The 20,501-nt window shown below is 48.0% G+C and overlaps 10 protein-coding genes across 10 annotated transcripts; 6 read left to right on the top strand and 4 right to left on the bottom strand.

Annotated features, from left to right (window-relative positions):
- Positions 1–1,673: 1,673 nt before the first annotated feature.
- On the bottom strand, positions 1,674–2,947 carry K441DRAFT_676731 (uncharacterized protein; the record flags this gene model as incomplete). Its single annotated transcript, XM_067650989.1, has 3 exons — positions 1,674–2,139; positions 2,206–2,584; positions 2,665–2,947. The coding sequence occupies 3 exons, from the start codon at positions 2,945–2,947 to the stop codon at positions 1,674–1,676; spliced, it is 1,128 nt and encodes a 375-aa protein (XP_067504734.1).
- Positions 2,948–4,839: 1,892 nt separating this feature from the next.
- On the top strand, positions 4,840–5,250 carry K441DRAFT_556529 (uncharacterized protein; the record flags this gene model as incomplete). Its single annotated transcript, XM_067643332.1, has 2 exons — positions 4,840–4,963; positions 5,084–5,250. The coding sequence occupies 2 exons, from the start codon at positions 4,840–4,842 to the stop codon at positions 5,248–5,250; spliced, it is 291 nt and encodes a 96-aa protein (XP_067504735.1).
- Positions 5,251–5,566: 316 nt separating this feature from the next.
- On the bottom strand, positions 5,567–6,658 carry K441DRAFT_76837 (60S ribosomal protein uL23). The gene is made up of 6 exons (XM_067654441.1): positions 6,543–6,658; positions 6,350–6,411; positions 6,238–6,270; positions 5,912–6,140; positions 5,829–5,859; positions 5,567–5,773 (listed from the first exon to the last, which is right to left on the bottom strand). The coding sequence occupies exons 1-6, from the start codon at positions 6,565–6,567 to the stop codon at positions 5,686–5,688; spliced, it is 468 nt and encodes a 155-aa protein (XP_067504736.1). The 5' UTR covers positions 6,568–6,658; the 3' UTR covers positions 5,567–5,685.
- A 91-nt stretch (positions 6,659–6,749) lies between these two features.
- Positions 6,750–7,821, top strand: K441DRAFT_634796 (uncharacterized protein; the record flags this gene model as incomplete). The annotated part of the gene is made up of 2 exons (XM_067646415.1): positions 6,750–7,112; positions 7,155–7,821. The coding sequence occupies 2 exons, from the start codon at positions 6,750–6,752 to the stop codon at positions 7,680–7,682; spliced, it is 891 nt and encodes a 296-aa protein (XP_067504737.1). The 3' UTR covers positions 7,683–7,821.
- A 50-nt stretch (positions 7,822–7,871) lies between these two features.
- On the bottom strand, positions 7,872–10,585 carry K441DRAFT_658619 (uncharacterized protein). The gene is made up of 3 exons (XM_067648386.1): positions 10,060–10,585; positions 8,952–9,967; positions 7,872–8,884 (listed from the first exon to the last, which is right to left on the bottom strand). Exons 1-3 carry the CDS (start codon positions 10,251–10,253, stop codon positions 8,112–8,114), a joined length of 1,983 nt encoding a protein of 660 aa, XP_067504738.1. The 5' UTR covers positions 10,254–10,585; the 3' UTR covers positions 7,872–8,111.
- Positions 10,586–11,434: 849 nt separating this feature from the next.
- On the top strand, positions 11,435–13,125 carry K441DRAFT_676734 (eukaryotic peptide chain release factor subunit 1; the record flags this gene model as incomplete). The annotated part of the gene is made up of 7 exons (XM_067650990.1): positions 11,435–11,555; positions 11,626–11,675; positions 11,731–11,958; positions 12,053–12,511; positions 12,564–12,918; positions 12,974–13,060; positions 13,121–13,125. The coding sequence occupies 7 exons, from the start codon at positions 11,435–11,437 to the stop codon at positions 13,123–13,125; spliced, it is 1,305 nt and encodes a 434-aa protein (XP_067504739.1).
- Positions 13,126–13,480: 355 nt separating this feature from the next.
- Positions 13,481–15,145, top strand: K441DRAFT_76967 (PDT-domain-containing protein). The gene is made up of 2 exons (XM_067654442.1): positions 13,481–13,965; positions 14,149–15,145. Exons 1-2 carry the CDS (start codon positions 13,906–13,908, stop codon positions 15,109–15,111), a joined length of 1,023 nt encoding a protein of 340 aa, XP_067504740.1. The 5' UTR covers positions 13,481–13,905; the 3' UTR covers positions 15,112–15,145.
- Positions 15,146–15,385: 240 nt separating this feature from the next.
- Positions 15,386–16,789, top strand: K441DRAFT_658624 (uncharacterized protein). The gene is made up of 2 exons (XM_067648387.1): positions 15,386–16,241; positions 16,321–16,789. Exons 1-2 carry the CDS (start codon positions 15,428–15,430, stop codon positions 16,713–16,715), a joined length of 1,209 nt encoding a protein of 402 aa, XP_067504741.1. The 5' UTR covers positions 15,386–15,427; the 3' UTR covers positions 16,716–16,789.
- A 314-nt stretch (positions 16,790–17,103) lies between these two features.
- On the top strand, positions 17,104–18,760 carry K441DRAFT_658626 (alpha/beta-hydrolase; the record flags this gene model as incomplete). The annotated part of the gene is made up of 6 exons (XM_067648388.1): positions 17,104–17,346; positions 17,419–17,458; positions 17,511–17,635; positions 17,780–17,975; positions 18,071–18,374; positions 18,449–18,760. Coding segments are annotated over 6 exons (940 nt in total), but the record flags the coding sequence as incomplete, so codon positions are not given.
- A 249-nt stretch (positions 18,761–19,009) lies between these two features.
- K441DRAFT_695779 (GMC oxidoreductase) lies at positions 19,010–20,075 on the bottom strand. Its single transcript, XM_067652837.1, has 3 exons — positions 19,683–20,075; positions 19,385–19,641; positions 19,010–19,332 (listed from the first exon to the last, which is right to left on the bottom strand). The coding sequence occupies exons 1-3, from the start codon at positions 19,810–19,812 to the stop codon at positions 19,054–19,056; spliced, it is 666 nt and encodes a 221-aa protein (XP_067504743.1). The 5' UTR covers positions 19,813–20,075; the 3' UTR covers positions 19,010–19,053.
- Between the last annotated feature and the right edge of the window lie 426 nt (positions 20,076–20,501).

The raw sequence follows: 20,501 nt of genomic DNA on the forward strand, positions 1-20,501 counted from the left end.
AAGAGAATAGTTGGGCAAATCATTGCGTTTCTCTCTACAAAATAGTCTAATAAAGCTAGACAAACGCGGAGGAAGTGTCTCTCAAGGGAGACTTAAGATCCATGAAAAGGGAGATAAAAATTAGATAGTTTGGTTGTAGTTGCTGCAGCAGTGTTCGAAGCTGCTGTCGATAAGCTTGTGTCGGAGCTTGAGGTCCCAGATGGACATGTCCAGGAGAATTAGCAGTGAGAATTAGCTGGCTCCCACCAACAAGGTTGGCCTGAATGGCTCCAAGCGCGTTAAGGGTCTCACTGGGGCCGCATTGACCATTCCAGCTATTCTAATACCAATTGAAACTGCATTCTGTACCGCTTGTGCAGCGCCTTGCGCGGAGAGCTGTAGCAGGCTCATTATTTTAGTTGCCGTAAGGGCGCAGGGATTGCAGTCCACCTAGGGTAACGTTCGGGTGTGTCTTGGAATGCACGCTCATTGATCTGACAAGCGTTGCTGGGCTCGCAGGATTCATAAATAATAGGCCCTGGCTGACTGTAGATGTGTTCAGTTGGAATTCTGGACCGAAAATTGTCGCTGATGCATTCAAGAGACCTTCGGTGCGAATCTGCCACATACCCAATCCACTATCTAGTAGTTAGCGCCTGAGACCTGTGTTCTACTCATCACCGGTCAGGAATCGATAATCGAGGGGTTCATCCAGACAATTCCCCACTCTCCCCAAGAATATGGGGATCCAAAAGTTCCATCGGTACTGACCTAGTCATCCGAGCTAAGATAGTAAGAAGTGATGGTATTGTGTGATAGCTGCTTCGGCTCAGCAATGATAGAGCATAGATGAAGTTTAGTATAGGGCCGACCCTTGCTTCGTCGACTTTTAAGCACTCACTTGGGTCGCTGATGTTCAAGTTAAATGCGTTTACACGGAGTAAATATATAGCCGCAACAATAACTCTGGCGGCGGTATAGTAGACACATGTTAAGAGGACTAGCCAAGGGTGGAATGACGCATGGAAGTGGAATGAGGAAAGACGAAGATGAAGAAATAAACGAGAAATAGTAGGTGCTTGGCAGATCTGCAGACAGAACTATTCGCTTGCACTTGTTAGAGCGGTTCGTAAGTATGGTGCGTGTGGTGCCATGGAGTGAGGCCGTCAAATTAAACAGCTCCGGTTCACAAACCGTGGTGGCTATGAAAGCAATATTTCAAACCCAGCATGTTCAACGATTAGACGACAGTAACTGTTGTCTTGATACAAACATTTCCGCACCACTCATGCGCAGTCCAACATGTGTTGCATCTTGAGTGCAAGAAACCTTGACCTCGGATGACTAAACTAGAATTAGCCGCTATCATAGAAAAAGGCGGAGCTATAATACTCACAACTAGATATTCATTTAAACAATCATATTTCGGCTATAGACATCAACCCAGACCGTATCAACAGATCTCACAAAACCTAGCCACCACAACCCCAAAGCTTCAAGCACCGACGCCCGGAAAGCCAGGGCTCACAAGAGGCATCTCGATATTAGCAATAAATCCAACCCGAACCAATCTGCTCCCAACATTAAAAGTCCCAGCCAAACTCATGCATCCTCTCATCATGAGCCATAATTACATACGCAGTCCAAGCAACTACATCTACGTCGTATCCACCCAGACTGTGTCCCCCATCCGCTCAAAGCCACACCATCAGCACCCCCGGCGCAACCACCAACGCTCCTACCAACGCCGCCCACCGCACCCTCGTCTCCGCACCGACCGAACTCCCCGTCGTGCTCGCCGCAGCCGCAGTCGCCGTATTACTTGTAGTAGTCCCCGCGCTCGCAGTTCGCGTGACAACGGCGACGCTGGTGCTGCTGCTCTCCTCGGAGCTGAACGCGCCGGGATTGAACGTGAAGCCGGTGTTGGACGGGAAGCCGGTGGTGGCGGCGGCGGAGGGCGAGGCGGTGAGGTAGTAGGCGAGCGAGGTGTGGGCGGAGGCGGGGACGGGGAAAGACAGCGTCTCGGACAGCGCGGCGAACTCGGAGGAGGCTTGCTCCTCGTCTGTTGCGGTGGTCGTGAAGGTGGTCGTGGTGTAGATTTTCGTGTAGGTCACTTCGGAGGTGGCGTCGAAGGTTATCCACCAGAATGAAAGGTACCACCTGTGCACGCTGTTAGAAGGCATCCAGACGGGGTAAGGAGGGAGGTTGAGAGAGGGGGGAACATACCAGGTTACTGTCCAGTACCAGATGTCTGCTCCGAGGACGGTGGTAGCAGCGACGTGAACTGAGCTTGGTGGTGCGGTGATTGAGGGTGCGGCAGTTTGCTGGACGGAGGCGTATGAAGTGGTTCCGCTGACAACAGCAGCGGTGCACTCAACGTCGGTACAGCAGACGATACGACCGCTCGAGACGATCCGGACGCAAATATTGCCGGGTTCGCAGTAGCGGTCGTTAGAGCAGCAGTCTCCACCCTTTGGAGAGCACTTTGAGCCACAGCAATCCCAGCCCGGATCGCAAGATGCATCTGGGCAGCACGTTCGTTCCGGGTCGATGCAATAGCCGTAACTGCAGCAAAGGGTAGAGGTTGGGCAGCAGCGGCCGAATGCTGGTGGGATGTCAACATATAAATTTCCAACAAAACAAAGGTGAGGCTAGGAATCGCATGGTACAAAATAATATACATACCCTCACAGTACCAGTATCCAGCGTTACAGCTCTGCCTTCCAACCAACTCAAGAGAGCGATCCTTTATCATGGGCGAAGTCTCATTATCCGTCTTTTCTCCGAACAAGGCACCTGGAGCAAAACCTGCCACATATTCATCGACGGCCTTTGCCTCACCATATTCCTTACCTACGATGCCATAGGCATCGAAAGCGGCGCGTTCACCAAGGCCGGCATCTGCAGCAGAAAACGCGGCGGAGCCAAAAACGGCCCCCAAAACGGCCAAGGCGCGTGTGGAGAGCATGGCAACGGCTATGGAATTGAATTGAGCGCGTTCTTGTCGACTCTCGATCCGCACAGGCAGAGATACCAGAAAGCGAAGACAGCATGGCGGATGGCGTTGTGACTTATTTAAGCTTGTTCTTTTAATACGGACGGGGGTATCGAGGTGGACTGTCTGGCCCCATGGCTGTGGTGCCAAGATGAGGCTAGGTTGCCTTTAGTCTAGTGGAAATTGGAAGAACCGGGGTGTGGCAGCAAGAGGCACGCCAGTCAACAATGGCCTTCCCGCAGTGCTTTTCAGCTGGCCTTGGCGACATAATACCCCTGCCAGATCTTCAACCCATCAACTCCGCGACCGAACTAACGCTTTCCCACGTGACGTTTGATGCTTTAAACAGACTTGCGGGATCATCCAGCTAACGAGAAAAAGACCGTGGTCTTCTAGACCGGACGAGATCGGCATCGGCAACACGAAGACAAGCTTGACTCTTATCTCATAAATCAGACCCCCGGTGGATCGTTGGTACGTGCACTACGCGCACGGTGCGGGCATACTGCTCCTTATCAACCAACGAATTTTCCACCGAGGGTCTGAGAGCTTATGGGCGCAGCTTTGGTGGTAACTCATAATTTTAAAAATTAAAATTTCCTCTTTTTTATCTTGTTTTATACACCACAACTTAAATATATAAGTTATAATATCTTTTGTTAATGTAATAGATTCTTTAAGTAATTTTATATATCGATATATATATTATAGTCCTATATTTATAATATTAAGTGGGGAGATACATTGTTGAAAAAGGTGAATATTTCTCTAAAATTTCTCCAACTTGAGAATTTTTTGGACGAGTTTGGGTAAATTTTGATCGAATGCGACCGACTGCCCATATCTAATATTTTATATAATATAGCTACGACGTTGTTTTTCGATGCAATAGATAGAGAAGCTAAAGAGCTCCTACCTTGTAGTATTTTTATAATAACTAGACGTTGTGAAAGGGTCGAGATACGGCAGTGAAAAAGGTGATTTTTGGTGTATTTTGACGCTCCGTTACCACCAAAACGACGCCCATAAGCTCTCAGACCCTCGGTGGAAAATTCGTTGGTTGATAAGGAGCAGTATGCCCGCACCGTGCGCGTAGTGCACGTACCAACGATCCACCGGGGGTCTGATTTATGAGATAACTTGACTCCAACAATTTTACTCGATTTCGTGAACACCAGCAACAATACTCCGTACCAAGCTTCCATTATTGAATTAACTACCACAATGGTTTGAAATCATGAAATCAATGACGAAGGCTTTGTTTAACCTATCCAATATCCTATGCCACCGCGCGGGGTTGCAAGAAAATTACCCTAAGCCCTCGCCACAACCTAATTTCAAGTATGGCAGGACGACTGACCGCCAACGAATGCAGTTAATTGATTGGCCGCGCTTGGGCCACAAGTTATTCGACGCGGATAAGGAATACGAGAATAATTATAGTTGAAAATAGCTTCTGCCAGGCAAAATAAATTACCTCACTGCAGATGAGATGGTTGGGCGGGCTTGGCTTGCCCGGGAACATTGTTGCCTTGCCGGGGACAGGGACCGACCAGGACGCGGGATCTGAAGACGATCCGATGGGCACCACCGACGGGAGAGCACGGCATGGTGTTGTGATAGAGTTGTGTTAGAGTTATGCTTGGTGGTTGAGTTTCCTTAGAAAACTCTTTACGAAGCCTTAAAATTACTAGAATTTTATGTATAATATATCTGGACCCAAAGAACGTGGAGAATTAAGGTGGTAGAAATTGTCGACGGCACTAATCCCTGCTTTGCACCCTGCACCTAAATTTCACTTGCATCTCATTTCCATCACAAATTCCTACCGAAGTACTAAGTATCTTGTCCGCAATTTTCTTATCATGGACTCTCCCCTTGCCGGCACTGCAGCTGCAAATCTCGACCTCTCCAAGCTCACAGACCGTGACAAGCAGGAGTTGCAGCAATTCGTAGTCAACGAGAGCCAGAAGGCGAGGATACAGCAGTGTACGTCAATTCACATCATCTTTCCTTTCGCTTCTTCTTCACTTACACCCTGTATGCCAAATGTGTCGATTGATCACCATGTGCGCACCCTTCCGGCCAGAGCTGACAGATAGTTTCCAGCGATCCACTCATTGACCGACATCTGCTTCCGCAAGTGCATTACAAGCAAAATCTCTTCTGGTAAACTCGACCGCTACGAAGAGCCCTGCATGCAAAACTGCGTCGACCGCTTCATGGATGCAAACTACGTTGTCTTGAAGGAGTTGGAAAAGATGCGTTCATCATAAGTTTCCCTGGTAGAAGGACGAATTGTCATTGCCTTGGAAGTGTGTACGGGAACCGACGGAGCTGTACGATTATCATGGTGTATTGTTAAGCTGACATGTGGCTGGAAGAAAAGCCCGTGAAAAATTCTTTCATGATATCCGGATGGGAAACCATGGCATGGGTATACGATTGTGCATATAATGTTGAGTTGGGACATAGATCTCCATTCTGTACGGGTATAACAAATGATCCAAGACCATCAAGCGCCCAAATAGCAAGAGCTTTGGCATTACTATCATTCACGTTTCATAACTTTCAGACTTTTACGAGGTTGATGACGAGGACTATGCATTTTGCCTCGACATTTGAGTACATTTGAACGCCGTCTCACATGCCAGGATTTGTGAAGCAGCCAGCAATGACAAACAGAAACCCAATCCCGCTTTTCCCCACGCTTAAACAATCGCCAACTTAGTCGCAGCAATGTCGAGCGCATCAACGTCAGTCGTTAATCGCGCGAAAGCCTTCTTTGTGCCGTCAGGTCTGTAGCCAAATGTTAGTTCGAATCCCAAACGGAAAATATTCGCGAGAATCATACCGGATCAGAGTGTTGATCTTGACGCAGTCAACTATAGCCAGTTAGTGTTCCGCCAACGAAAACTGTGGTCCATCATTCCTCACCATCGTATTGCTTCTTCAGGGCTTCCTTGATCTGCCTCTTGTTTGCCTTGACATCGACGATAAACACCAGGGTGTTGTTCTCCTCAATCTTCTTCATCGCGCTCTCCGTATTGAGTGGGTGGACGAGGATCTTCGCGGCATCGAGGCGAGGCTGATGGGGGATCGACTTGCGCGAGTACTTTGGTGCGCGGGGGAGTTTAAGAGTCTTTGGGCGGTGGAAAGACGTCGACTGCGATCTGTTAGCACGACCAAACATCGTGCAGAGCCCATTCACTCATAACATTGAGAGACGCGGGAGCGTAGTGGGAGATGGTCTTCTAACTTACCAGTCTCACTTTGCGGACCTTGTGCGAATTGACCTTTTTGAAATTCAGTAATAAATATCAAAAAAGGCCGTCAGAGATGCGGTTCTGACACGCCTCAAGTTATGGTCCTTACACCTTTGAGAGTTGCTTTGGCAGCAGCATTTGCTTTCGCCGAGGGCTTGCTGGGCTTGCCGCCTGTGGATATGTGAGCAGATGTTTTGAATTGGGACATTGCGATCTGGAGAGCCCAGTAATTTCCTGCGCCGATGCCGGGAAGAAGAGCAGGTCTTGGGGTAGATATAAATCCAGAATGAGATGCTACTTACTCTTCTTGCTATCTTTCGGGGCCATTGCTGATGTCGCTGTCGTTAGTCGTTAGGTCGTCTTGTCAAAAGTCGAGAAATTTCGACGTGTGGGTTGGATTCGAAAAGTTCGCTTCGCCTTCTGTTTTGCGACTAGCACCTCAACTATTCTGCCATCCCGAATGTCTCATTCTAAGCATGATATGAAATTATTTGCCCGCCTCAGGCTTAATGGCCGTGAAAAAGCGACCAAAATCCCTATCACATGGTCGCCCGCCTGTTGTCTCAAAGCATAATGATGTTTCTCGCTCTCTTACCTCGAAAGCGACTCGTACCTTGATTCGGACCCACCACCGTCTTCAGAAACAGCACGCTGCCGCGCTCCGAGCAGGCGACAACGCGAAGGCAACCGAGATTTCAAAAGCTATAGAGGACAATGGCGGCCTAGAGCTCTACCAAGCTGCAAGCATCAAAGGACAGAGCGCTGAGCGAGGAGGGGATTCAAGTCGAGTCCTGGTGCAATGGCTGATGGAACGCGGGACTTTCGCCCGCGGACAAAGCACTAGATCGGATTTCGCTGAGTCTGACAGGGAAGTAGCTGGAAACTGTGGGGGGAAAATAAAAGAACCCTTCCAGCTCAAAGTCCTTGAAGTTGGCGCTCTGTCACCCTTAAACGCTATATCTAGCCTCCCAGGTCTGAATATTACATGTATCGATCTGTACTCCCAACACCCAACGATTGAAACGCAGGATTTTATGGAGCGTCCTATCCCCAACAGTGACGAGGAGAAATTTGACATTATTAGCCTCTCGCTTGTGCTAAATTATGTCCCTGATGCCGTTGCGAGAGGGGAGATGCTGAGGCGGACTTGCAAGTTCCTGCGATTGGGAAAGCAGAGCAAAGAGGCTGAAGAGAATTTGACAATTCCGGCTTTGTTTCTTGTCCTACCCGCGCCTTGCGTCATGAACTCTCGATATCTAACCGAAGAACACCTAACACTTATTATGGATACCCTGGGTTTTGTTCTCATGCACAAGAAGCTTTCTGCAAAGCTGGTCTACTACTTGTGGCGATATCACAGTGGTGGAACGCAGAAGCCGGTGCCAAAGAAAAGTCTGCGTGCTGGTGGGAGCAGGAATAACTTCTGTGTGATTTTGGAATGAAAGAAGTTGAAGTCAAGCGAAGGGATTTAATGCCATCCGCAGCAGAACGTTAATGCACCGAAGAAGCTTCGCTTCTTGGATTGATATCGATATAATCGGTTCGATAGCGATTGCACAAATTGTATTGCAAAATATACAAGGGAATGCCCCTGTTTCCAGCAGAATACCCGTGGAGCTTTAGGGGAGATTTCGATGACGTTGATATATGACCAGCTAGCTGATAGGTGCAAGGGGAAGAAATATAGACCCGGATGCGGGCCACGGACATAGAGCAGATGGAAAAAAGAGCTACAGCATTATGCAAAAGCTGGAATATCGAATTGAGACACAGAATGCGGTGCACCTAGCGCACCCAACATGCCGAGAAAAGTCTTTGTTTCCTCTCCACTTTGTGCCATTACATCCCATTATATAGTAGTGAACCCTTTCCTATGCCCCAAGCATCTCCTTTGGAAAGAAAGCAAACACTGTACTTACACTTGCCATAACTGCATTTACGACTATCAACGCCCGATTCATCCACCTTTCTGCTGCTGGGATCTCGTTCCCAAATAACTTCAAATGAAACGCCAGCGGCAAAATAATACAGATCGTGAAACATGCCACGCTTCCTAGCAGCGTCATGATTCTATCGAATGACGGAAACACTATGGCAATAACCACAAAAAGAACCGTCGTTAAAACGCGGAAGAGAAGTTTCAAGATCCCCCGGTTCATACCTGACATCCCATCCATAGAGCTTGAAACAGCCAGCGCGCGACTATCCAATCCTGCTAGAATCTCCAGCGTTGAAATTATTGGTCTAGCATTCAGTGGAATCTTCGTGAGCGGTATGATGGCGATGCAGATAGCAATGAAAACACTTAACGCGGCGGGGTAGCCCTCGGTCAGGAAGATGTTGGAGGTTATCTCGTCTCGTACACTGTCGCCGAACATGAGAAGGCCACCGCATGCCATGCCAAGGTCCAGAAGGTACGTAAAGATATAGGTTATATTGACACCTTTGCGGTATTTATAGGGGTGTCGCATGTCGCGATAGATGTTCGGGAAGACACTGTGACCGCCCCAAGGCGACATGAGGAGCCCGAAACTGAGAGGGACAGTGAGCCAGTTTGCAGGGAAGAGATATTGCGTAGCGGGTTCTTGTAGAGAGCCAGGATAGTGAGGTTTTATGGCACCGTCGATGAAGACAGCAAGGACAACTGTGATTGGATTAGTTTGTTGCACTTTGTGATTGGCTGTGAGGGACAACGGGTAAAGTAGACATACTTCCAAAACAGCACAATATACCCAACACACTTGTAAAACTAAGAAGTCGTAGAGGAAGGAATCCAAGAGGTACCAAAACTATCCCACACACGATTTTCCATGCCAAAATACCCCAGCCTGGGATGAGAGCGTCAAGGCTATCGGCGAAAAGGATCACGAGAGCTACGCAAGTTGCCACCAGTTCTAAAGTGAACAAAACACTGGTTGCAATCCGAGCACGGTGACCAAAGGATACGTAAGCTAGGTCAGCAAAGGTGATGAGAGAGCTGTCAACGTCCAGACATTTCGCGAGTAGTTTAGCTGTGTAGGAGGTAGTTACGGCAGAATAAAGGAAGAAGACCATGCCGATAACCCAGCCTGAGTACTTGAGTGCAAGAGGTAAGCTGAGAAGCCCAACGCCAATCAAAACATTAACTGAATTGAATATCGTTTGCGGGAGTGTCGATTGGCCCACCACAACATTGATGATCTGCCCGTCCTCTTCAATTTGCTTGACGATCAATGGCTCCCTCCCCTGGTCGGGCTCGACCACCCCTTTGAGTTGCTGCTCTGTGAATAATCGGCCAGCATGGCGCATTGAAGACTCGTTTACGTTTGCGGAAAGGCTTCCATATGTGGTTCCGTAGCTCCCTCCAAAGGGCGAGGCCAAGGAAGGTTCAACGTTGAAAATGCTATCGTCCCTCCATGATCTTCTCTCCTGGAGGCGTTGTTCTGCGGCTGGAGGCAGCAGGCTTGTCTCTTCGGATACCCCATTCTCCTCATCAAACACATTATCTAATAACCGGCGTCCCTCATTTTCGAGCGCGGCTCGAAGCAGTGATTGGTGGTCCTGGGGCCCTGGTAATCCTTCTCGTGGAAATTGCCCAGTTTCATCGTCTGATGCTATACGGAATGAGGATCTGGACGGCGTTATCTCGAAGAAACCTGCAGCACGTTGCCATGATCGAGCAAAGTTGTTGATGCTGTTTACTCCGCCGACATCGCCGAGAGCATTGATTCGCAGAGACATAGAGGACCTGATCATTGCAATTTATTAGCTTGTTGATTTTGATCGTGTGACATTGTAAGAAATTGGTTGGGTTTTTAATGTTCACGGTGTTGCTCTCACCTCCGATGCCTCAATTCTCCCTCCTGGCCATTCCTGCTTGGTGAACCCGCGCATATGGCTGATCCACTCTGCCTACTCTGTGGTCTTTCCAGCTCATCCCAATGCACTCGACTCCCGATTGATTCCATTGAGCCCCTGTGAACGCCATGATCATACTCGTCCCACGTTGAAGGTTGCTTGCCTTTGATGTCCATATAGGGTCATGAACTCTAGCCTACTAGGGCAGCACACTGGAGAGAAAGGGTAGCGAGCAGGTGGAAGGTGAGGAGCAGGAGTAGGAGCAGGATGAAAGGAAAGGTGGAGAAAGGGAAGGGAAGGGAAGGGTATAAATTGGCGGCTCAAAATGGGACGGGAGCTTCTTATCATCGAGGAACAGGGTCTGTGTGGGAGAAGATTTTCGAGGCACAACTTCATTATATCATAGAGCGGGGAAACGATATGTACATGTCCAGTAGAGGGCAAGATAGGAAAGCAGAAGACATCACGAGGATAGGTGAATTAGGACACCATCAGGAAAAGCTGCAGGTGGACGCTGGGGAAAAGCTATGCGGCGAAGCTCGGAGCTGCTGCTGCGTGACTCTCATATCCTCTCGCTAAATTGGCGATAACGGCGGTGGGGCTGTGGCAGGCCGTAGCAGGCCGAAGCTTGCTGCTGCCTTTGCCCTCTCATACAGTCATGGGTCATAAAGTCTCCGGTCGGAAGCGATTTCCCACCAAAACTCAACTTCTTCGCAGCGTATCTTTATACCAAGAACCATTAAAGATTTAAGCTATAAAATTTATAATTTATAAATATTTACTTTATAAGTAAAATTATCTATTTAAATTTTAACAATAAATTATTATTATTAAGATAAATATACTCTAAAGTTTATATATTTAATTTTTAAGCGAATTTATATAGAAAATAGAGATTTTTAACCTCTACTTAACTTTGGAGCTTTATAATAATTTTCTACGTTACTATTATGCAATACTATTAATAGAAAGTTTTAGTTAAAGTAAAAATCTACTAATGACTTTGATCTTAGCTTAATTTCGTGGTAGGTATAAAATCTTTAAGTGTTTTAGGTGAGTTTTGTGTAAAAAGGCTCCCGACCGGAGACTTTTGTCCTAGTACCCACACAGCCCACCTCCCATAAATTTCTCCCCACTGCTCGTCCTCCCTTCCTCTTCCTCCACCAACTTTTCCGTGCAATAACCCCACAGCCGCTCTCGACTAGAGTAGCTGTTCTGCTACATTCCCAACCTGCCGCGGAGGTCGGCTCCTTCGTTTCTCTTTCTTCGCGGCACGCTTTGAGTCGGCTGCGACAGAAAATTCCAAAAGTCTCGCTCTCAACGCACAGACGCACAACCCCGCTCCACCGTCGCCAACATGAGTGCCCCCCAGGCAAACGACGCCGAAAAGAACATTGAGATATGGAAGGTCAAAAAGCTGATCAAACGTCTCGAGGCTGCTCGCGGCAACGGAACAAGCATGATCTCGCTCATCATTCGTATGTGTCATGTGTTATGTGTGGCAAATTCTTTCACGAGCCTCCATGGCTGACTCGCTGCTTTTTCTAGCACCAAAGGATCAAGTCTCCCGCGCCGCCAAGATGTTGGCTGAAGAATTCGTGAGTCTCAAACTACAATTACGGCTCCGAGTTTTCATCGCTAACAAGGAAATAGGGCACCGCCTCTAACATCAAGTCGCGAGTTAACCGCCTGTCGGTCTTGTCCGCCATCACCTCCACCCAGCAGCGTCTCAAGCTATACTCCAAAGTCCCGCCAAATGGCCTCGTCGTGTACTGTGGTGAAATCATCACCTCGGAGGGCAAGGAACGCAAGATCAACATTGACTTTGAACCTTTCAAGCCCATCAACACTTCTCTCTACTTGTGCGACAATAAATTTCACGTCAGTTTCCCCCCTGTTATGGTCATTACGAAATTCTTCTAGTGGGCTGAAATTTGGGTTTGAGAGAGTTTTGCTGACGTATTATTTCCTATAGACCGAAGCCTTGAGTGAGCTGCTAGAATCCGACCAGAAGTTCGGCTTCATTATCATGGATGGTAATGGTGCTCTTTTCGGGACATTGAGCGGCAACACTCGTGATGTAATTCATAAGTTCTCCGTCGATCTTCCTAAGAAACACGGTCGTGGTGGTCAATCCGCCCTTCGTTTCGCTCGTCTCCGAGAAGAGAAACGCCACAACTACGTTCGCAAGGTTGCCGAATTAGCTGTCCAGAACTTCATTACCAACGACAAAGTCAACGTTGCTGGAATTATCCTTGCTGGTTCAGCTGATTTCAAAAACGACCTTAACCAATCGGACATGTTCGACCAGCGTCTTCAAAGCAAAGTGATCAAGGTCGTAGATGTTTCTTATGGTGGAGAAAACGGTTTCAACCAAGCTATTGAACTGGCTTCGGAGACACTCTCCAACGTCAAGTTCATCCAGGAGAAGAAGGTATGTGAAAGATGGGCTAGAGATGAAGCAATATGCTAACTTAATCCTCCAGCTCATAAACAAGTACTTCGATGAGATTTCTCAGGACAGTGGAAAGGTGTGCTATGGTGTTGAGGATACCTTGAAGGCACTGGAGCTCGGTGCTGCCGAGACGCTTATTGTCTTCGAGAATCTCGAGATTACCCGTTGGACGCTAAAGTCATCGGAGGGCTCTGAGATCATTCTTCACACAACCAAGACTCAGGAGGCAGATCGATCCCTCTTCATGGACAAGGAAACCGGCCAAGAGATGGAAGTTATGGATCAGATGCCATTCCTAGAATGGTTGGCTGAGAAGTATCGTGACTTTGGAGCTACTCTGGAATTTGTCTCGGACCGCTCATCTGAGGGAAACCAGTTCGTTAAAGGTCAGTCCATGCTCAGTTGCGCCTGATTTGGTTTGGTGGAACTGAACTGTCATAGGTTTCGGTGGTATTGGCGCTATTCTTCGGTACAAAGTCAACTTTGAGCAACTTGCCGATTTCGATGACGAAGATGAATTTTACGATGGTACGACTATCTACTCGCCCTTTTTTTTTCTCCCATAAACGACTGCTAACGGAGCTATAGATTGACGGTTTGGTACCCTCGCAATGAGCGAGGCAGCGCGCCCAGAGCTCCACGCTTCGAGCACTGAGATGGCTCCTCGCTACCAGCGTCTGCCAGACGCATCCTGGCCCAGAGAAGATGGACAAGACAACTCTTCTCTCCGCCTCTTCAAACTTTAAATGGGAAGACGAGACAAGGATGAAGAATTGCGCAGTAGGTTTCCTCGGGTGACATGTGTCAACTTAGCACTGATACATAATTCAGGTCGATGAATAGGCTCAGCCACATTCAGCCACCACTCTACTCTCGCAGCAATGGAGAGGCGTGTGACTTCGGACATTGTCGAAGTTGCCCGGGAGGAGAGCTAAGAGGAGGGAGATTTTAAAAAGTTGAATGCGCTCTTTGCTCAATCTTCAGATGTGTGCGAGCTTCGTCGAGACATTACTGTCATTTCGGCATTAAAATTAGATTGTAATGCATTTAGTCACTTTTAGCTCCTTACGACAAAAGCGATGCATATAATATGACTGCTAAGTAATGGGCGTCAAGCCTTCAGGACGCTCCTAGTGATAGGCAGGAGGGTTTGCTAGGATGCCGATATCGCTTGTGCCTGTTGTGCAAACAACCCTTCTGCTTAACCCGAGGTATCATAGAGGGGATCCAAGATGTGAATATAAAGTAAATAAGAATGAATGCACTGACTGACTGCCTTCCGCCGCCGACTTATGTTTAATGTTTCTGGGTTTTCTTGCGCCATTCGAACCTGCCCTGTCTAATACCGTCACCACCCATTTCTGAAAACCGATATGGTCGGCCAGCGCCAGACCGTGGCCTTTCTGGGCCCCAAGGCTTCATATACCCATCAGGTATGCTTTGGCGACACCTCTCCGTTTTACTTAGCATATTTAAGAGCATATAGCTGCGTCACTGCATTTTGCGTTTCTTCGCATGCGAGTTGCTTGCTAAAACCTTTGGTGTTAATTCCGTCATTCAACCGCTCAAGCATTCTTTTCTGCTATATATTACAGATGTATTGATTTGATTTCTAGGCTACCCTCGAATGCTTTGATGAATCAGTCTACGACTTCGCACCTCAAATTTCCATTGAAGACGTATTTCAAGCTGTGCAGTCCGACGCCGCACACCGTGGTGTAGTACCCTTTGAAAATTCCACTAACGGATCTGTTGTCTTCACACTCGACCTCTTCGCAGATCTGCCAAACCGGTATCCTGATATCCTAGTCTGCGGCGAAGTCTACATCGGTGTCAACCACTGCCTACTTGGCCATGCTCAGAAACTAGCGGTTACTGTGAGTTCCGGCAGTGGGTCTCCCGAGTCATCAGGACGAGCGACTCCAACCACCAGTGCGCCCAATCCAGCTGTCCCGAGAACTGTGCCTTTAATGGACCTCAAACATGTGAAGAAGCTTTACTCGCACCCCCAGGCCTGGGGCCAATGCAAGACATTCCTTTCAGGCTATCTGAAAGGCGTCGAGCGCCAGGATGTCTCGTCCACTTCCAAAGCGGCAGAGCTGGTTGCTCAAGACACAGGTGGAACATCTGCGGCAATTTCTTCGCGCATTGCAGCGAAAATCCATCACCTGGACCTTTTGGCAAGCGGGATTGAGGATTTCCCAGATAATACTACTCGGTTCTTCGTTCTGCGGAAAGCTTCGGCGGACGCGTCCGCCCAATCTTCGGATAGCGAAAACCATATTGACACTAACATGGACGAGGATATGAGCCGCTACAAAACCCTTGTCTCATTCACAGTTGATCACAATGATCCTGGTGCACTCGCAGAGTCTCTAGCGGTGTTCAAACCTTACAAACTTAATCTTACAAGCATCAATGCTAGACCGAGTGGTATTGTGCCATGGAACTACATCTTCTTTGTCGAGATCAAGGGCAGGAGGCTGGAAAAAGATGGGGCCGTGAATGCAGCGTTGAAAGACTTGGGGGACACAGCTAAGGGATGGAGATGGCTTGGGAGCTGGAAGAGCGAACTGTAGCTGTGAATGGATTTGGTGAGCAGTTCTGGGATTCTGAATAACCTAAACCGGATTGGGATACTCTGGAATCAGCTTGGGATTGGCCTGGACATATTTCGATAGATGGTGGAGCGCAAGGTCAAAAAGTAATACAACGGAATGCTACATACAGCTCCTACAAATATTTCGAGCTTGATTTGAAAATCTGGGAAAGCTTCACGGGTTAACCTCGGCTTTGACTTTGATGCAACTGACGCCAAACTTGTTATTCCCGTCCATTCTTAAACCCCACTCTCCCTCTCTCAACCGCGCTCGCTGGTCGAGACGGTGCTCCAACATGGCTTCAATAATTGCGCCCCGTACTTCTTTTAGCCAATTGATCAATGGTAGCTTCTTATTATTCAAATGTTACTCACAATTACAGGTTCAACCTCTACTCCGCAAACCCTCACTTTGCCGCTATTCCTCGAATTTCTCTCACCTAAAAGAAGAGATGACGAGTAGAAAGCTCCCGCTCATTTATGATGATATGGTTCCAGGACAGTCATACCGACTTGAACGATCGCTTGCCTCGTTTCTTCCGGCTTCGTGGACACCAGCTTCGCCCGAATTGCCAAAACCTTCTAGCTCAGAGCTCCCTCCGACACACCACCTTGTCTATTTCAATCCGGCTATGCCAGCTGATGAGCTTCTACCTGACGGGACCGATCCATTGCAGTCACCTGGCCCACCGTTCGTAAGACGTATGTGGGCCGGTGGATCTTTGCGATTTAGATCCTTTGAAGGACCTTTAGATACCCCAGGGATGAAGTATCCGAGTCACGGCCAGATTCTATTGAATGGTTCTCGCTGGGTGTGCCACGAGTTCATCAGAGACATGCAGATTAAGGGGAGGGAGGGAGAGGAGAAGGTCTTTGTAGGAATCGAAAGGAGGATCGGCAAGCTAGATGAGATCCTAGAGCAGCAACATGCAGCCGAACCAGCATACCGGGACTCAGCAATAAGGGAGTGGCTGTGGACTGTGGACGAAGAGGATTTCGGCCGTACGTATGTGATAGAGCGTAGAAATATTGTGTTCATGCGGGAGAGGACGCCGGCAGAGTTGCTTGCGACGAAGGAGGCTGTAGGGAAGCCGACAAAGATGCTGAAGCGTAAGTTAGGGTTCTCGTGCCAACTGAATACAACGTCTCCACTGTAATATCATTTTTGCAGCTAACGGACACCATTCAGCCCAAAATAAACCTGATTTCACCCACAGCCTCACACCAACTGCTTCTCTCCTCTTCCGCTATAGCGCTCTAACATTCAACGCTCACTCGATCCACCTTGACCCCTCGTACTGTCGTGAAATTGAAGGCCACCGCGATCTGTTGGTGCATGGCCCACTCTCCTTGACATTACTTGTTACAATGCTAAGGGAACATCTGAAAACACTTGAACCACCTGAGCGTGTCCTCTCTTTTGACTACCGCAATCTAGCGCCTTTATATGCCAATGAACCGCTAAAGCTTTGCGGGAGGAAGGTTGAGGAAGGGAAGTATGAGCTTTGGGCTGAGACTCCAGAAGGAGGTGTTGCAGTTAAGGGGATAGCCAGGACAGGGCCAGCAAGGTGTGAATTGGAATGAAGAGTTTAAACCTGTATAGAACAATTCTACTTTAAACATAGAATATTTAATATTATTGTCAAAACGAGCTCCACCATTAAAATGATCAAGAATAGTAAATGTATAATTGTGCATTGCAGTCGAAAGCGTATAATTGAGTAGATGCCCATTATTATCCCTTGACACGGGTCCTTTGCCAAGGTCGCTTATATTCGTAACTGGATTCAATTGGATATTTGCATTAACCCAGATTTTCCGATTGGTTGGCTCTTATCGATAACCTAAGGACCAAAATTGCCGTGTCAAGGGATAGCTTCTCCATGCCATTGGCTCCAATGACGCAACCCCAGAAAGTTCAATCTAGCATCGGCAAAATCCCGGCTCTTCCGCAACCCCAAGAATTGACTTCGATGACCTCTCCCACATGCGTCGCTATGCAAGCTGTTGCGAGGCGTATGCCTCCGTTATTACATCCTAAACACTTCAATCGGACATTTTCCCCCTTAAATCGCTCGTTTCATGCCGCTAGCAACCTTCGCGCCCTCGATCTCGCCTTTGACTATCACGAGAATGGCGGGAAAGCGACCGGAGCTCCCATTGTATTCCTGCACGGCCTATTTGGGAGCAAGAAGAACAACAGGAGTATGAGCAAGTGCGTACCCTTATTGAGCTCATTCATGATGCGAGGAAACACAAAGAATGCTGGTTAATCCAAGTGCTCTAGAGCTCTTGCTCGGGACCTCAATCGTCCTGTTTACGCTATTGTGAGCAGCGGCGGATTCATCCTTGAAGCGCCAATTCTGAAGTAGAGAATAGGACTTACGAAACCATGGCGACTCCCCTCACGATGCAACGCATAACTATAAGGTGCTGGCGGAGGATACGGAAAATTTCCTGCGGCAACACAACCTAAAGGACCCAACACTGATTGGGCATTCGATGTACGTGTTCCCCGAATACACCCTTCGCACTCTGCGAGCATTAATACCGAGGAGTGCAAGGGGACATCTGGGGTGTATTAGGGAATGATATGAGGACTGATATTGACAATGGACGGGTTGCTGACATTGGTCGTGACGCACTAGGGGCGCTAAAACCGTCATGACAGTTGCGCTGCGCTCGCCTGACAGCTGCGCCAATATCATCGCGGTAGATAATGCGCCTGCCGACGCAGCTCTTGCGAGCGATTTCCCAATATTCGTAAGGGGAATGCAAAAAGTGGAAAAGGCGGAAGTAAAAACCCAAAAGGAGGCGGATAAGATTTTGGAACCTTTTGTGAAGGTATGCCTGAATTTATGACCTCGCTCTTGCTAAAGCATATGTCTTGGGGTGGGGAAGCTGTCCTACATCTTGTGAATATACTAACACTGGTTTAGGAGCTTCCCGTGCGCCAATTCCTCCTCACAAATCTCATAAAAAACCCCAATGAAACGCACCTCAAATTCCGGATTCCTGTCAGCATACTGGCTCGTTCTTTAGATGATATGGCTGATTTCCCCTTCACAAACCCTGAAGAGAATCGCTTTGAGAAACCTGCACTATTTGTGAGAGGTACGAAGAGCCATTATATCAGTGATGAAACGATCCCAATTATTGGCCGATTTTTCCCCAGATTCGAGCTTGTGGATGTGGAAGCTGGCCATTGGGTTGCCAGTGAGAATCCAGAGCACTTCAAGCGTGGTGAGTAGATTGTACCATTGCTGCTGAATAATGCGGTTGTGTTTGAGCCCTGAATTGTTGCTGACGTAATATAGCTGTGGTGGAGTTCTTACAGGATAAAGAATAGATTAGATTGTAGAGCAGCAGGATAGTTATGGTCAATTATAGATGCAGTGCGATCGATATGAGCTTCTGTTAATAATGGTTTGCTATCAAGAATATTCAGCATGCTGCTTCTTACGCAACTTATCATTGCCGCATAGGGGTGAACCGTCTTCTCCATACACTGCTTCCCCTGGCTGATAAAGTGGGAGGGTTTTGTTTTATACATGTCATTCACCATGTCCATTACTTTGCAACATTTATGTCCACCTACGTTTCGTCAATATCTCCCATCATCCTCGATTAAATCTGTGCCCTTCTCTGCAGCTGCATAGGTCGTACTCATTGTGTTTCCACTCACATGTCCCAGAAAAACGCTTGCGTCCACAACCCTCGGCTTCCGCACACCTTTCACTTTCAACATACCACCAACGACCTCACCCATGCTTGCCGTTCCGATAAGGTGATATTGGGTGGAAATATGGCTTCGCACATAGCCCACCCTTCTCTCCTTAGTCTCCAGACTTGCCGCTGCTTTGGGCTGAATGCGCTCTCCAAGCGAACGCTAGAGAAGTAGATGCTTCGATACTTGATCTAGTCACTTCAGTCCTGCGGCCAAGATTTTAGCATTTGCGCCGTTCCGAAAATATCCAGGATCGATGAGGGGAGGCTTTAGCGGGTCGACCGGGGTGATGTGGACACTTCCACGAGAGAGCGGATGCTCCAGACAGATGAGGAGTGAAACTCGATTCTTCCCCTCTGGGGGCTTGCTGAAGAACTGGATTTGGTCACTCCCGGCGCTTATGTCTAGCTGGCAGGGGATGCAGAATGTCTGAAGATTGGCGAAAGTTGGATCCGACAGCTGTTCGATAATGAGCTGGCAAAAGTGCGTTAGCGGTGCAGAGTAATGTGAGGCTGGCTCTCTGTACCTCTTCTTGGGCTTTCTCGAATCTTGTCTTTGCTAAAGAATTAGCTCTGATGTCAGATATCGTGGACTTGAGTTCCTCCTGGCTAATAATCGAAGCATAGGACACAAGGCCCATAAGCATACCCGGACTCCCGTATGGTCCTTTTCGGGTCTGCTCGTAGACCTCTTGCTGTGCTTTTGCGTATTCTTCTCCGTGGAGCGCATCAGGCGACAGCACACCGGGGGCAGGGTCGAAGAGCACGCCGCCTAGAACATAACCTTGGAAATTTGCACCAACAGATCGGCTCTCCGCAACGCACTGTACACTGGCCTAGCGAAGCGCCTCAGGATCTTCAATACACGAAAGTTCCAGAAGCTGGGGTGTTTGGATGACGCCGGAGCTAAGTATGACTTCTTTGGAAGCTGTGACTTGGTGCAACTTTCCATCATGAACAAATTCTACACTAGCGGCTTCGTTACCTTGCACAATAATTTTTGTAGCATGCGCCTCAACGTCAAAAATAACATTCTCGATTCCCCCCTACATTATACACCGCTTTTACAAATCTTCCTTAAGAGGCATGTAGAAGTCGTTGAAACTGGCATGGATGGGCCCATTGGTCCTATAATACTTATCTGCAGCCGCACAAAGCACGAATTTCGGGTCATCCAGTGTTTTCTCCGGCAGGTCCAGCGTCTGGTGCAGATCGTCCCACCCCCATCCTTTGTTCTAAGAGTAGATATTGTCTCTATGATAGATACCTATTTGCAATTATTTGGTAATTATATAAAAGCCTTCTTTTTAGAAGCATCCTCTATAGTAATTAAGTATATATCCCTTGCACCGATATTTTGCGTCCTGAGAGCTATGCTCCGTGCGCACCAATCAGTAAGCTGCATACGCATGCGGTTAATCGTTCTGATAAGGCCGGGAATATATTATATATAGGGCTTTATTCTTTAGCGTTAAGTTAATCTACGTGTTCCTACTAATACGAGCCTCTCCTATAAAGCGGTATTCGACAGAGTCTACACCCGAATTTAGTTTTTGGAGCCCTCTAAGGCCTTTTCTATGCATTATTATTGCGAGGCTTCCTTGTAGTATTTGGTAATAACTCGCATAGGGGCTTCCGCCGCCT

This window comes from Cenococcum geophilum (genome assembly GCF_001692895.1).
Source record: "Cenococcum geophilum 1.58 unplaced genomic scaffold K441scaffold_17, whole genome shotgun sequence".
NCBI classification, from domain to species: domain Eukaryota; kingdom Fungi; phylum Ascomycota; class Dothideomycetes; order Gloniales; family Gloniaceae; genus Cenococcum; species Cenococcum geophilum.

Bases quoted from the DNA above. Each gene is read 5' to 3' on its own strand.
- K441DRAFT_695779 (XM_067652837.1), bottom strand. From the start codon at position 19,812: ATGATGGAAAGTTGCACCAAGTCACAGCTTCCAAAGAAGTCATACTTA. The intron at 19,642-19,682 runs GTGCGTTGCGGA...CAAATTTCCAAG, and splicing joins CTTCGCTAGGCCAGTGTACA to GTTATGTTCTAGGCGGCGTG. The intron at 19,333-19,384 runs GTACAGAGAGCC...CACTTTTGCCAG, and splicing joins TCGAGAAAGCCCAAGAAGAG to CTCATTATCGAACAGCTGTC.
- K441DRAFT_658624 (XM_067648387.1), top strand. From the start codon at position 15,428: ATGGCTTCAATAATTGCGCCCCGTACTTCTTTTAGCCAATTGATCAAT. The intron at 16,242-16,320 runs GTAAGTTAGGGT...GACACCATTCAG, and splicing joins GCCGACAAAGATGCTGAAGC to CCCAAAATAAACCTGATTTC.
- K441DRAFT_658619 (XM_067648386.1), bottom strand. From the start codon at position 10,253: ATGGACATCAAAGGCAAGCAACCTTCAACGTGGGACGAGTATGATCAT. The intron at 9,968-10,059 runs GTGAGAGCAACA...TGCAATGATCAG, and splicing joins GGAGAATTGAGGCATCGGAG to GTCCTCTATGTCTCTGCGAA. The intron at 8,885-8,951 runs GTATGTCTACTT...ATCCAATCACAG, and splicing joins TATATTGTGCTGTTTTGGAA to TTGTCCTTGCTGTCTTCATC.
- K441DRAFT_76967 (XM_067654442.1), top strand. From the start codon at position 13,906: ATGGTCGGCCAGCGCCAGACCGTGGCCTTTCTGGGCCCCAAGGCTTCA. The intron at 13,966-14,148 runs GTATGCTTTGGC...TTTGATTTCTAG, and splicing joins AGGCTTCATATACCCATCAG to GCTACCCTCGAATGCTTTGA.
- K441DRAFT_76837 (XM_067654441.1), bottom strand. From the start codon at position 6,567: ATGGCCCCGAAAGATAGCAAGAAGA. The intron at 6,141-6,237 runs GTAAGTTAGAAG...AACAGATCGCAG, and splicing joins AGGTCCGCAAAGTGAGACTG to TCGACGTCTTTCCACCGCCC. The intron at 5,774-5,828 runs GTATGATTCTCG...ATTTGGCTACAG, and splicing joins AAGATCAACACTCTGATCCG to ACCTGACGGCACAAAGAAGG.